The 14,313-nt window shown below is 37.5% G+C and overlaps 1 protein-coding gene across 1 annotated transcript; it reads left to right on the top strand.

Moving 5' to 3' along the window:
* The first annotated feature begins 782 nt into the window (after nucleotides 1-782).
* LOC122554977 (exocyst complex component 1-like) lies at nucleotides 783-12,568 on the top strand. Its single transcript, XM_043700464.1, has 4 exons — nucleotides 783-909; nucleotides 10,225-10,355; nucleotides 12,036-12,225; nucleotides 12,528-12,568. The coding sequence occupies exons 1-4, from the start codon at nucleotides 783-785 to the stop codon at nucleotides 12,566-12,568; spliced, it is 489 nt and encodes a 162-aa protein (XP_043556399.1).
* The last annotated feature ends 1,745 nt before the right edge of the window (nucleotides 12,569-14,313 follow it).

Below are 14,313 nucleotides of genomic sequence, written 5' to 3'. Positions count from 1 at the left end.
GAATTGTATCCCCTGCATGGCAGTAATTTAATATCCAAAAGGAGAAATCTGGAAAAGAACAGTTATCTTGTACATCTACAAAACTCTCAAACTATTCATCATAAAACTCCCAGATTTGAACATTAGTTGCACATAATGTAAACCAGCAACATGTAACAAAAAAAACAGCATCTTCAAAAGTTAGTGACAGAATAAATAGTATTTGGCCACACACACAGGTTGATTAGTACTTAGATACAAAAATAAAAACATAAATTTTCTAAAATGGCAGTAAGAAGCTAATATTGAAAGCAACATTCCACATGGCTAGTACAATGAAGATAAACTTGTCACTCAGCATTGAAACTACTTTTTTTTTAGAGAAACTATCAGGCAAGAAAATTTAATATTTTAGATGATAGTCACAGCAAATCTACTGACAAAGACAATTTTTATGAACTGTGACACTATTTTAACTTCAAAATATATTTTATTTCCATCTTGTACAGTAAATTTCCTAATGGAAAATACTATTAAATCAATATCTCAACTAATGACTATAATGGAATCTATATGGATTGCAAATGACTTACTAGACATTTCTCTTGGGACCAATCCTGCTGGAATATTGATTGAAACTGCAATCCAATCATGTTTTGTGTATCATAGTGTTTAAATCCATAGAAACATCACTTAGTTCCCATAATGCAGATTGTATACATGATAGCTTCTGATTTGTGTTCAGGTACAGTGAGTGAAGTAAGTTTGCCAAATGTTGCACATCTGAAAGTCTGCTTAAGAAAATGGCAGCCTTACTCAGAAAAGCACTAAAGAAGAAAATGTTTCATCCAAATGGAGATCGTTTATTTGCTGTGATTGAAGTAATGACAACTACACAGGAAGATGAAAGGTATTACCTTTGCAGTTCAGGTAACTTCTGTACTTATATACAGTACCAAACTGTCCTCATTAACTCTGTAAATTGTAAGTACCTCTTAAGCAAACTACAAGGGAATAAATGCTAATTTAATTCAATCACAAAATAATTTATCTTAAGAAGTAAACCATTGGAGACTTAATAATTCATAAAAATAGAAGACAACAATTAAATGTTTGATTGAAATTTAAATTAAAAATCTTTTATAGGTCATCTGCTGTACAATTATCTTGGTTGCAGCTGCACACAAAGTATTTGGATCTCTGAGTTTTTAGGTTTGATCATGATTGGGGTCTGTTTCCTTTTTTTTAAAGTTTCTTAAATTGATGGGTTTATTTTATAAATTCACTGGGTTTATCTTTTGTATTAGTTCAGTCATTTTTCTGTAGCCTGCAGTTGCAGCATTTCATTATTGCTTCGGAACTGTTAGTAGCCCTGGAAAAATACCTCTGAGCCACCATTACTCTCGATGATATCTGGCATAATTTTAATTTTTTAAAAAACTACATTTATTGCATGATAGATACAAAAATGCAAGAAGTGCCTTTCATGATTAAAAGTGCTTAAACATGTTCAAATGTTCAGTTAGCTAATTGCAGCAATGGTTGAGGTAGAAGCAGATCACATTTTGCCATTACAGTTATATCGCCACAGAAGGAGTTCAATGTAACTTAAATAAGTGCAATTGTAAACTTAAATGCATCGTTTTACTTTCTTCTATTTGCTGTGGCTATCACAGATCATAGCCAACCTCTGAATCACTAGGTTTTGGGTACGAAACCCACCCTCGAGACTTGACATACTTTGAGTACAGCACTGAGGAAGGCAGCACGGATTGAAATGCAATCCTTTGGATGAGACATTAAACTGAGATCAAGTTTGCCTCTGAAGTGGATATAAAAGATCCCATGAAACTGTTCTGAAGAAAAAAATACAAGTCTTTACTTTAATCAACATTAGTAAAGAAAGATCATCCAGACATTAGTTTATTGCAGTTTGTGGGATTTTATTGTGTATCAGTTGGCATCTATGTCTCCAACATTGCCACAGTGACAAGACTTCAAAAAATATTGAAGTAGCTTTGGGTGATCCAAAGCTCATGAGAGATATGTAGCTTTAAGACTTTTCTTCTTATGCAATAGATATGGTCAAGAGAAAGACCAGCCCTAAAAGTTTAAGCATGCTATTTACAAAGCCTAGGCTGAGGACCTGCAGCTATAAGTGATACCCAAACCAAGTCAGACAGCTCTTTTAAGGAACAGGAAATTTCATTTATTAATGGCCCAGATTTTGTGATGAGCATTGCAGTGACAGCACTATTAGTGACATCAAATAAACTTCCCACAAACATGTTGCGATTCTAATGGGGAGAATTCTGGCTGCCTTGGAGGTGGGTGTTTTTTTTGGGGGGTAGGATGGAGGTGTGCAGATGGAGAATGGAGGTGAGCAGAGGAGGTGCACTTCTCAGGTCCTGTCATGGATTACAATGGGACCCTGCAGCTCAGGCTAAATTTGGGTGGAAGTTGTGTGCAAGAATTACACTCTGCACCTCAAAACCTAAAGAAAAAACTGCTATTGTAAAAATACATTGGAATATTTCACCTTCAATAGAAATCATTTTACAAAAGCAAAAGCATAAAAGAAACTTGAAAAGTGAAATAATTTTGTGCAATTATATTGATAAGGCAGACAAGGAAAAAGTATTCCTATCAGCTGATGGTACAAAAACTGAAGGACACAGATTTAGGATTTTGTGTCAGAGATGCAGGGTGGGATTTGAGGAAGAACTTTTTAATGAGTGATGGATTGAAAATATGAAGGTGGTGGAAGCAGAGATGATCACTGATTGGAAAGGATTTTGTGTGAAGGAAAGAAATGCACAGGGCCATATGGATCTAGAAAGGGGTGGGACTGAAAAGATTGTTATAGAAAGCTGTATTGCTTAATTCTGTGCAATGACTGCATCTTTGACTCTTTTTAAAAAAACATGTATTAAAACAATTGGGTCACAGTAATTTACTTTGTAACAAAATCAGTCATACTTTTTACAAGTTTAATGTTAAGTAATGTTTAAAAAGTGAATCAATTTTGACTTTTAAAATGGTACCAGCTTCATAATTAAGAGTTTGTGAATTGAGAGGAGACTCCTTGTGCTGAAAATAGAAGTGTAAAATTTGAAAGTGTCATTAATTTGGCAGTAGCTCTAAATTATGTTGATTCTATTTTGTCTATTGATGTAGCAAACTGTCAGACGTAGCTTTAATTGAAACACTACAACTTGGGACTAGCACATTAATAGTTCACATCGCACTCTGGATGGTATAGGGCTTCTCCAAAGTTCCATGGTGATAATGTCACCATACTGATACTGCAAAATCCAACCTAATATTTCTCCCTTTTTTTGAGGATAGACATGGGATAGAACAAAGAAGTGGGATTTGCTTTAACTGTTATTATCTGTATGTTCGTTTGCTGTCTGTAACATAAAGCCGATTAATGATTCGCACTAGATCACATCTCATAAAAATGTCTATCAATTCCTCAAATGGATAACAACATTTGAAAGGACAAAACATCCCACATCCAATTCAGTTCTCAGTGGAGCTTTAGTTACACCCTTGAGTTATGTTTTTGTAAAATGAATATTACACATGTGCATATATAGTTCATGGAAGTAACCAGCACTGAAGCATATAAGGGAATAACGGAGAGACTCAAAAATTCCAATAAACCATTACCACTGGCTCCACTTTACTGGCTACACAAATGTAGAAAATCAGCTCAAGCCCTCACTCCTGTTTGACAGTAATATGCCTCTAATTAGTTGTAGCAGTTCTACTAATTTTCAGAAAAGCACATAAATTATTCAATATCACTCTTATATGTTTCAAACTCAACAATCAACTCATGATAATATATAGATAAGCTATTCCTCGATGATGTTGAATGAGGTATAAGTATTGGCCACAACACCAGCAGTGGCAACTCTGCTGTTCTTTGAATACTGCCATGGGCACTTTGGCATCAATCCGAGCAGATTTGGGCCTGGCATCAATGTCTCACCTAAACAATAATGTAATACATTTCTGGAACAAAAGAGAAAAAGACTAATCTAAATATAATAATCTTTACAAAACAGTTCCCCTGGTGTGGAAGCCAGCTTCAGGAGAAGGTAGATCAGGCATTCATATGTTCAGGTTAGTGTGCCTGCCTCATCAAAATCAAACACTGGAAAATCCAAAAAACTGTACATTTTACAAGATAGTCTCTGCTTCCAGTTATCCTCTAAAATAATGCCTGAGGCCAGTGTCCCATCAGCAAGTCTTCCTTCATTTACATGTAGAGAGTCATTGACGTTGATCCAATACTGTCAGAGCTAGTTCTCAGTGTGAAGAGAACAGCTGATACTTTTGTTTACATCTATCAGCCAGGGTTCCCTGAATGGACCAGGTTAACAGTCCCAGTCGTGAACTCATTCTGAAGTCCAACTGGCTGACCTCATCATAGTCTCTACATTTATCCCCCTCTGAGTCCAAGGACATAGGCCAGTTCTTTTTTTGTCATTGCTCCTGGGGCATTTTACCACTGGGTCAAGTTCCTCCAAACTCTGCTTCTGATACAGGCAGCGTGTAATACACAGTAGCTCAACTCTTGTTACTGGGGTGACACAGAAGAAATTCACTCTCTTCTGCAGGTAGCAAAGGCATTGAGAGTGATATTTGCCGTGTTCATATCAACTTCCGAGTTACTTTCAAGGCTTGACAGAGAGGGAGAACCCATGGGTTCCAGAACTTTCAGAAAGGCAGTTGAGAAGCTGGGCATGTTTTGATTCTGCAGCATTTGCTGGTTTCATATGGTCCATGTGCTCATCCAGGACTGTCACACCTACCCCTGGACCTGACCTTGCCTCTTACCCATACAAGACCATTCTTGTGGTACCTATATTAAACATCATCCCCTGAAGTAAACTGTCTCTCTCGCTAAACAGAGTCTTGTATGCAGAATTGGCATCCCTGATGCCAATGCACATCCCACCCACATCAACCACCCCCCCCCCCCCCCACCCCAGCACCCCCCACCCCCACCACCCCAGCACCTGGAAGATCTGATTTAATCTGGTGCGGAGTCTTGTCCCCATTAACAACTCTGCTGGAGCTATCCCTGAGGTGTGTTGCAATAACCAAATAGGAACCTGGGATAGTTTGGTATCTAGTGAAATTGTAGGCTGCTTCTTTAATAAAAACTAAAAGAACTGTAAATTAGAAACAAAAACAGAATTTGCTGGAAAAGCTCAGCAGGTCTGGCAGCATCTGGGAAGAAAAATCAAAGGAAGGATCACAACACCCGAAATGTTGACTCTGATTTCTCTTCAAAGATACTGTCAGACCTGCTGAGCTTTCCCAACAACTTCTGTTTTTTGTTGCTGTTTCTTTAAGCCTGCCTTCAAAATTTGGTCTGCTCTTTCTGCCAGAACATTGAATGATGGATTGTGTGGAGCTGTCGTTATATATCAAGTATCATTTACTTTTAGGAAATACTCAAGTGACGGTCCTTTTACAATGACCAACACTTCATGGAGTCCATGTATTGCAAAAGATTTGTGAATTTTTTTTTAATCTTTGTCCCCATGTTTGACAAATTAACTCTATACATATTCAGGCACTTTGAATGGGCATCCACAAAGACTAAGGACACTGAGCCTATGAAAGGACCTGAATATTTGACATATAAGCAGTCCAGGGTTTACCCAACAATTCCCACAAATGTGGGGGAGCTGCTACTAGTAATTTTGACCTTGTTGGCATTCTGGGCACTGTCCCACCAACACAATATGTTTGCATCTAGTCCTGACCATCAGACATAATCTCTTGCTAGCATCTTCATTTTGGAAACCTCTGGATGACCCTGGTGGAACTGTCAACATCTGACGGTGATCCTTGCTTGGGATGATCATTCTTATTCCCCCTAATAAAATGATGTCCTCTACTGTGATCTGATCCTTCTGAATCCAAAATAGTTTCAATTCTGGTTGTGATGGTCGTTTGGATTCTCCCATCACCACAAACTGTTTCAGTATTGCCAGGGCTAGATCTTTCTGCATCCAAAGTGTGATATTGTTAGCTGTGACTGGAAATGTGTCCAGATAATTTAAAACCATTTCAAATTATTTTTAAAAAGGAAGGAACATGGACCCGAAATGGTGGCATTGATAAACTTACCACAGACTGCAACAAGTTTGGGAAATCAGTGCATTAAAAATAAAATCATCTGAACTGAAATCATCAGCTAATCAAAATATATTGAACACAGTCAATTGAGTCAAGCATCAAAAAATTTACACTTTTTTGTTTCAACGTAGATGTTTCAGCAAGTCTGATAAATTGCACACATTAAACATGAATGATTGATTGCAAGTATCCAGATTAGAAACAAAATGAAGTCAGACTCAGAAATACATTAATGAATCATATTTCAGTAGCTATTTGGCAGAGTGGTAGCCAGAGAGTTTTTAATCTACATATGCTTGACCATTCTATTGTAGTACACATCATCCCCTTTTAAAATTTTATATCGCTATTTTTGTGTGTTGGATGGAGTGTTTTATCAATTTTCTCAAGAATAGTAAGTAATAAAATTAGTAAGTAAGAAAACCTTAAAATTGCCTCATTAACTTTGTCATGTACTTCATTTTAATTGGTTATGATATAGCTATTTTTGTAAAAAAGAATTAGAAATCTTTGTTTTGGCCAAACAAGGGGATTAAAAAGAGGGGAGTTCGCTCAATCTCCTTTTTAAAACTTATTTTGTTACCAAATCCTCAAATTGCTCATGACCTGACTAACTTATCAGGTCAATTTAGAGGGTAGTTAATAATCAAATACGTTACTGTGGATTTGGAGTTACATGTAGGGCCAGGCCTAATAAGGACAGCAGATTTCCTTCCCTAAATGATGAATTGAATTTGTTTTTATGACAATCAATGATGATCATCATTACTCAGGTGCACTTTCAATACTAGATATTATTCCCTTTTTATATTCCATCATAGTCTCATAATGAGACTTGAACCCACATTCCCAGAGCATTAGCATGATCATAAAGATTACTGGTCCAGTGACATTTTTATGAAAATGCCATCTCTTCACATGCTCACAATACCTGGTTTCACAAACAGTTAACATGAAGATACAACAAGTGATTAGGAAGGCAAATGTAGTATATTTGCTTTTATTAGAAGGAGGATAGATTTATAGGAAATTCTTGCTATACAGGTCATTGAGGAAAGTGCACCTGAAGTACTGGTGAGGTGAGAGTGACAGCCCTTGACATCAAGGCTGCATTTGACTCAGTGTGACATCTTTGCTAGGAGCCCTAGGAAAACTGGAATCAATGGGAACCAAGTGAAAACTCGTTGGTGGTTGGAGTCATATGTGGCTCACAGGAAGATGGTTGTTCTTGTTGGCAATCATCATTTCCATTCCAGGAGGAGTTTCTCAGGGTAGTATCCTAGGCCTAACCATCTGCAGCTGCTTCATTAATGACCTTCCCTTCATCATAATGTTAGAAGTGGAAATATTTGCTGATGTTTGCATAATATTCTGCATCATTCATGACTCCTCAGATACAAGAAGCAGAACGATCTTGACAATATCCAGACTTAGATTGGAAAATAGCAAATAGCATTCATGCTGTGTTAATGCCAGGTAATGACCATCTCCAAAAAGAGACAATCACTAATACCTCTTGACATTCATAATGTTACCATCACTTTCAACACCATGGGTGTTACCAATGATTAGAAACCCAAATAAACTTGCCAATAAGCACAGTGACTACAAGAGCAGGTCAAAGGCTAGGAATACTACAGTGAGTAACTTACCTGACTCCTCAAAGCCTCTCCACCATCCATAAGGCACAAGTCAAGAGTGTTATGGAATACCCCCCACTTGCCTGGGTGAGTGCAGTTGCAATAACATGCAAAGCTTGACACCATCCAGGACAAAGCAGCCCACTTGATTGACACCTCATCCCCAAACATCAACTTCCTTTACCACTAACAGTTAGTAGCAGTAGTATGTACTATCCATAATTTGCAGAAATTTCCCAAAGATCCTTAGACCTCCCAAAACCATCGGTGCTTAAATCTGTAAGGATAAGGGCAGCAGATACATGGGAACACCACCACCTGCACATTGCCCTCCAAGCAACTCACCACCCTGACTTGAAAATGTTTCACTGTCCCTTCACTGTCACTGTGCCAATATCCTGGAATTCCCTCCCTAATGGCATTGTGGGTTGACCCACAGCAGGTGGACTGCAGTGGTTTAAAAAGGTAGCTCACCACCACCTTCTCGAGGGCAACTAGGGATGGGCAATAAATGCTGGTCCAGCCAGCAATGCCCACATCCATGAAGGACGCATAAACATATGTTGGAAGCAGAACAGAAACACTTTACTAGGCTAATTCCCAAACTACATTTGACTTATGAGGAAATTTGAGTTGATTTGGGTCTATATTCATTGAAGTTTAGAAGGATGAGAGGTGATCTTCTTTTACTGTTTAGGAGACTGAGATGGTTGACAAGTAGATGCTGAGAGGATGCATTTTCTTTGGGCAATCTAGATCAAGTGCGGGCAAGGTTTAAAAATGAGAGGCTGGCTATTATTGTGCACCTGGATAAATGACGTGAGTCCCGAGCTGTTCTGTACAGCTCCTAACATTTTCCCCAAATGTGGTAAACAGGAGGAAGTTTGCACCTTGATTTATGGACAGGGACCTCAGGGTCCTGCTGGTTCAGATAGTGCAGGCACAAGACATCCTTTTCCTCCAGGATTCCGAGAGGAGGCCATGACACCAGTCCAGGCCAGCTTGATCCAAGTTTGCCAACTGGGCAAGTATAGGAATGAATAGTAATGTCAGCCAGTAAGAAGCTCAATTAGGTTCACCACTTAACCAAGTTAATGCCATCATCCTCTCTCCAGTACCTTACACTCACTCTATCTCTGCTACTGTACCCATGTTCAACAAAGTTTGTGCTCTAGCACTCTCTATTGCCTGTAACATCTCTGCTTGCTCACTCACAACCCCAAATTCATGTAACCACCAATCCTGTATGCCCTCTGCACTGCCTATTCACTCACTTGGCAAACCCTTTCTACCTGCATCAAATGTAAGAGCTGTGCCACCCACTTTCCTCTCCTGCAATACCTGCCTTTCTCTCTTTCCATGAGGAAAACAGCCAAAAATGGGGCAGAAAAGGTCAAGATGGGCAATGGGTTCCCCGACATGTGGCTCCTCGTCCTTTATATGGAAACCGTCCTGGTTCTGACTGCTCTGAATGGCTAACTGACTGTGCCCAGCAGTACTGAAATTAATCAGCACCTCAATGAGGCAAGATTTCCTCCCAGTGGCAGAAGTCTCACTTCATTAAATTATTTAAGTTAACAATTAAAGGTCTACCTATAAATTTAACACAAAGTGCACCAGGTAGGTTAAGGTGGGCTGGACCTAATATTTTTATTGGGTGTAGGGAATCTGCTCTCAGATATAATCCAGCCTTATCATCTAAATATGATGTAACTAACATTGGGCAGTGTGTGATGCAATTACATCAATGATTTTATGATTTAGATATTAAGTTACAAGCTGCGCAGTAGTTTCAAAATGTCCATTTTCTTGCACAATTGCCTTCTTCATGTTTGAAATAATGACTGAATCTTGCTTTAAAATGGCCAGCAAAGCCAAGCTCATTTCAAAGTTGGTACATGTTCACCTTTTGATCAAGGGTCATTAGCTAGTGATATACTTTTAGATTCCAAAATCACTCTTCTGATTACCCTTAATAAAAAGAAATGTCTCACTGAAATATTGAGTTGTTATTTTTCTAATTTTTTTTGAAGGTTTTCTTTGTTGTGATTGCATAATTAATATGCACAGAACTTTCTGTTCAGTCACATTTTGATATATAGACAGAATAATATCTAAATTGCTAATCTGTATTTTCCAATTTGCAACACAATTTATTCCTTCAGCCAACTCTTTAATTTGATGTTTTAACAATTTTATGGAAAATATTCACACAAAATAACATTATCCTTTTCTCTTGCCCACCATCAATTAAAAACAGAATTTACATTGAATGGAAACCATTCTTTCTTACAGTAAACTGAGGACAAAACATTGCAAGAAAAATCAAGTTTTGATTTTATATTTTAATTTCATGTTTTGATGTTTTGTGAAGTCAGTTTAATATGGTGACATTTATTTTGAGTATATCTACATCACTATACACATCTTTTTACTTCAGTAACAAATTGTAAAGAGGTGCAAATCACTTTTGTGAAAAACATAGCTTCGAGTCAAGATGAACAATTTGAGAAAATCAATACATGGTTTCTTGAAGATCTTAAACTTGTGGATGGAAAAGAAGCAGACCAAGTAAGTAGCTCGATCTTGAACAAACTAAATGAGCTTGATCTATATTGTATTACTTATTCCTCTTTCCAACAATGTCACACGTGTGTTTTGCACTTCTGATCTTTACATCTTTATAATTCGTATCTTTAAAATATGTAAAAAAATGAAAACTCATTCCTAAATTAGAAAATAATTATGATCATTGAGCATTATCTTCTCTAACTGTTCTACTTTCATATTTTGCCAGTACTGCTGTATAACGTGTATGCATTAGACCTAATGTAACACTTCCTCCAATCATACACTTCCCTCCATATTGACAAATGGTTAAGGGTAAATTTTGCAAGTTGCCAGAATCATTCCATGGCAGTCGTAGTTTTGCAATGATTCTCCAATCCATGCTTCCATTAAGCATGGCTTGATGCCAGGGCTGAAAGTTTACAGCACCCCAAGAATGTTGTGGCAAATTGGGGGCATGAAGGTAGGTGCTATGACAATAACGCTATGCTGAATTAACATTGCCAGTTAACTTTGCTATTACATAGCCATGCCAATGATGACTCAACCAATCACCACCCTTGTGCTGTAGAAATTTGTGTCCCATTTGTCAAATCAGTTTCTTGTATACCAGTTCTGATGCTTGCAAGACAAGAAGCATCAACTTTTGTCCCTTTTAGCAAAGTTTAAATTCTGTAATACCAAGTAATTATTGATGTATGTTTTGAATGTATTTTAATGTTTGTTTGTCCATGGATTGCAACCTTAGCTTTAGTGACTGGATTGTAACTGCCAGTACCCTCCGGTGCTGTCCTGCCAGAGTTTGCAAGACCAGTGGGAGGGCATCTCATCACCATTGGACAAGCAGTACAAACACTGCAACAGGTATATCTACAGCACTAACAAAGCTGGACACATTAATGTCTGCACTTAAATTGCAATAATGTTTCCCAAGCTTTCACTTTCTGCCATTTCCCAGTTCCAGTCTTTCTTCCATTGGACTTCCTGCGGAAGGAGCACATCTGCAAAAGTACTTCATTTGAAAAAAAATTCTGTCTAGCCTGAACCTCACCAATGATATCCACTTTAACTCATGTAAAGACTGATCTTTTTGTTTTCACCCTATGTTCCAAAATTCACTCATACAGCAAATCCATATGAACCTAAGGAGTGGGATCTGATACAGTGACCTCAGCCTCAGCTTTGCCTCTTCTTGTCTTTTGCTGCATAAATGACCATAAAGGACCAGAAATTTCTTCCCAGAAATTGCAGAGATTGTTTGATCTCCACCATTCTTTGTGTTTTTCTGTTGACAATCACTGTAACAATGGCCGGACACTAGAATTCTGAGGAATTTCACTCCAACAATATTAATAGACTGAACAAAGAATATTGATATTAGAATATGATTTTGCTGTTAGCATTTCTTAAAGCAAAATACTTCTAATCAATCCTGTTCAGGCACACCTCTGGGGCAGGTGAGATAGTACTGCACCATAAAACCTTCTTAAATGTTTTATTCTTTATGGTGAATATGGTGGAAGGAACAAGTAGGGAAATGATGCAGTTAAGTGGAGGAAATTTTCTTAAAATGTTTTATTTAGTTTATTTTAGATAACAATGTCTTTTGCTGGTTTCCTTAAATAGTAAAGCTAAATAATAAATGATAAAATAGCTAATTTGTCTTTTGAATTCAACTTTTAGGATAATCCACACTTTGATATGCATTTTGATGAAGTTTACGGCTGGGAAACTTCCAGCACAGCCTCCAAATATACCTTTGTCCGATGTTTGCAAGAGCTGAATCACCACTACCTGGGAAAGAAGATATTATTTGTTAATTTTGACATTGATTATTTAATTGGCGCCAGTTCAAATTTGAACAGAGGGGATTGTATGCTTGCTTTAAATATGTGTGTGTTGTATATTTGCAACTGTGTATGCTTGTCTTTGTGTAGATAAGAAATACACACAATGTTTCAAGTGTGCAGCTCATGTCAGTAGCTGTCCATTGGCAGAAAAATAGATAACAATCATTAATCCTTTAATGATATACACATATTTTGCTTCTGAGAATCAAACTATATTTCCATTGTGACTTTAAAGACATGCTAAGTATGACAGATTATTACAAACATGCACTATTGAATATTAGTTTTCAGATTCAATTATTTCAAATTAAATGTTCTTTCTCAGTTACTGAATCCAGATTAAAACTACACTTGAATATGGATTGATAAAAGAAGCCTCCTTCCTAAACATGAAACCAATGAGTAATATGAAACTAAAGATGCTGTTTTAGATGTCTTGAATACACATCAGCCATAGCTCGGAAACACTCATTGGAAACACTCAGACTTTCCAAGTTAGTAAGTTGTGGTTTCATGTCCTTCTACAGGACCTGAGCACAAAAAAAAAACAAATCAACATTCCACTCCTGAAGAAGTGCTGCCCTGGCAGAGATGCCATCTTTCAGATCTTAAACAAAAGATTGTCAATCTTCTGAGGTCAACACAAAAAAAATCCCATGGCACTATTTTGTACAACAGCAAGCCGTTAACTCTAGTGTCCGAACCAATATCTAGCTCTCTCAATCAACATCATTAAAATAGATATTTCCAGTCATTATCATATTGCTGTTTGTGGGAGCTTGATGTGCCTAAATTGTCTGCAATATTTCTGAATTACAACAATGACTACATTCCATTAGATTGACAGCATTTTCAGATATCCTAACTTATGGCATATATAAGTGCATTTCTTTTCTCCTGTTGCTGTTAAGCCACCACAAAAACAGATCAAACAATTGATAACTATGTCCATGGAGATGAAACTAGGTTGGAGCTGTTACACAGTCACTTGTTTTACAACATCCCTAATGCTTTTCAATAGAAAATTGATCAGCCCTCCAATGAGCAAAGGCTCAAGACCAATTTCACCTCCAATAAATGTGTTTTCATATGTAATAATTAAAACTTTGGGTCAGTGATCAAATCTCAAGGTATAATGATTTATTTCCACAGAGACAGGCTAACATTATTGTTATTGTCAAATAAAAGTTCCCATAAATAAATAAGAGTGAAACTGCAATCCTAATATTTAGAATAAAATAGAATCCCTACAGTGTGGAAACAGGCCCTTCAGCCGAACAAGTCCACACTGACTCTCCGAAAAGTAACCCACCCAGACCCATTCCTCTATATTTACCCCTAACCAATGCACCTAACCTATACATCCCTGAACACTATGGACAGTTTAGAACTGCCAATTCACCTAACTTGTACATTTTTGGATTATGGGAGAAAACTGGAGCACCTGAAGGAAACCCACACAAAAATGGGGAGAATATGCAAACTCCACACAGATAATTGCCCGAGATGGGAATCAAACCCAGGTCCCTGGCACTGTGAGGCAGCAGTGCTAACCACTGAGCTACCACGTTGCCCTAATCTGGCCTGATCAATAAAAATATTCAAAGTATTAAATCTCATCAATTAAACCATTTTGAGTCGCATGACTCGAATTTCATATGGACAATTTACCCTGATCCACACCCATTAATAAACTGGGTACCTTTCTGACCATTCCACCTCTGAATTTTCACTTCACTTTGTTTTAAGGGCCAATTCCCATAACGCAGGACACCATCCAGGATAAGAATATAAGAACAAAATGACTAGAAGTAGGAACAGGAAAATAGTGAGAGCTGTCTGAGCCCTCAATATCACTTTCACAGACAATTTCCATTTCTTTGTTCCTCTAGAGTTCAAATATCTGTGTATTTTAGTCAGGCCATGTTTGGAATATTGCATACTGTTCTTGTCACCACACTGCAAGAAGGTTGTGGAGGCTTTGGAGAGGGTATAGAAATGTTTACCAGGATAGGATTTGCCTGGTTTGGAGGGTGTTAGCTATAAGGTGTGGTTGAAAAAAACCTGGTTTGACACAATACAATAATGCTTCATCTCTGTATCTTGCAGAT

This window comes from Chiloscyllium plagiosum, chromosome 1 (assembly GCF_004010195.1).
Source record: "Chiloscyllium plagiosum isolate BGI_BamShark_2017 chromosome 1, ASM401019v2, whole genome shotgun sequence".
Taxonomy (NCBI): domain Eukaryota; kingdom Metazoa; phylum Chordata; class Chondrichthyes; order Orectolobiformes; family Hemiscylliidae; genus Chiloscyllium; species Chiloscyllium plagiosum.
The sequence above is the reverse complement of the archived record's forward strand: the minus strand, read 5'-3'. Positions and strand labels throughout refer to the sequence as shown.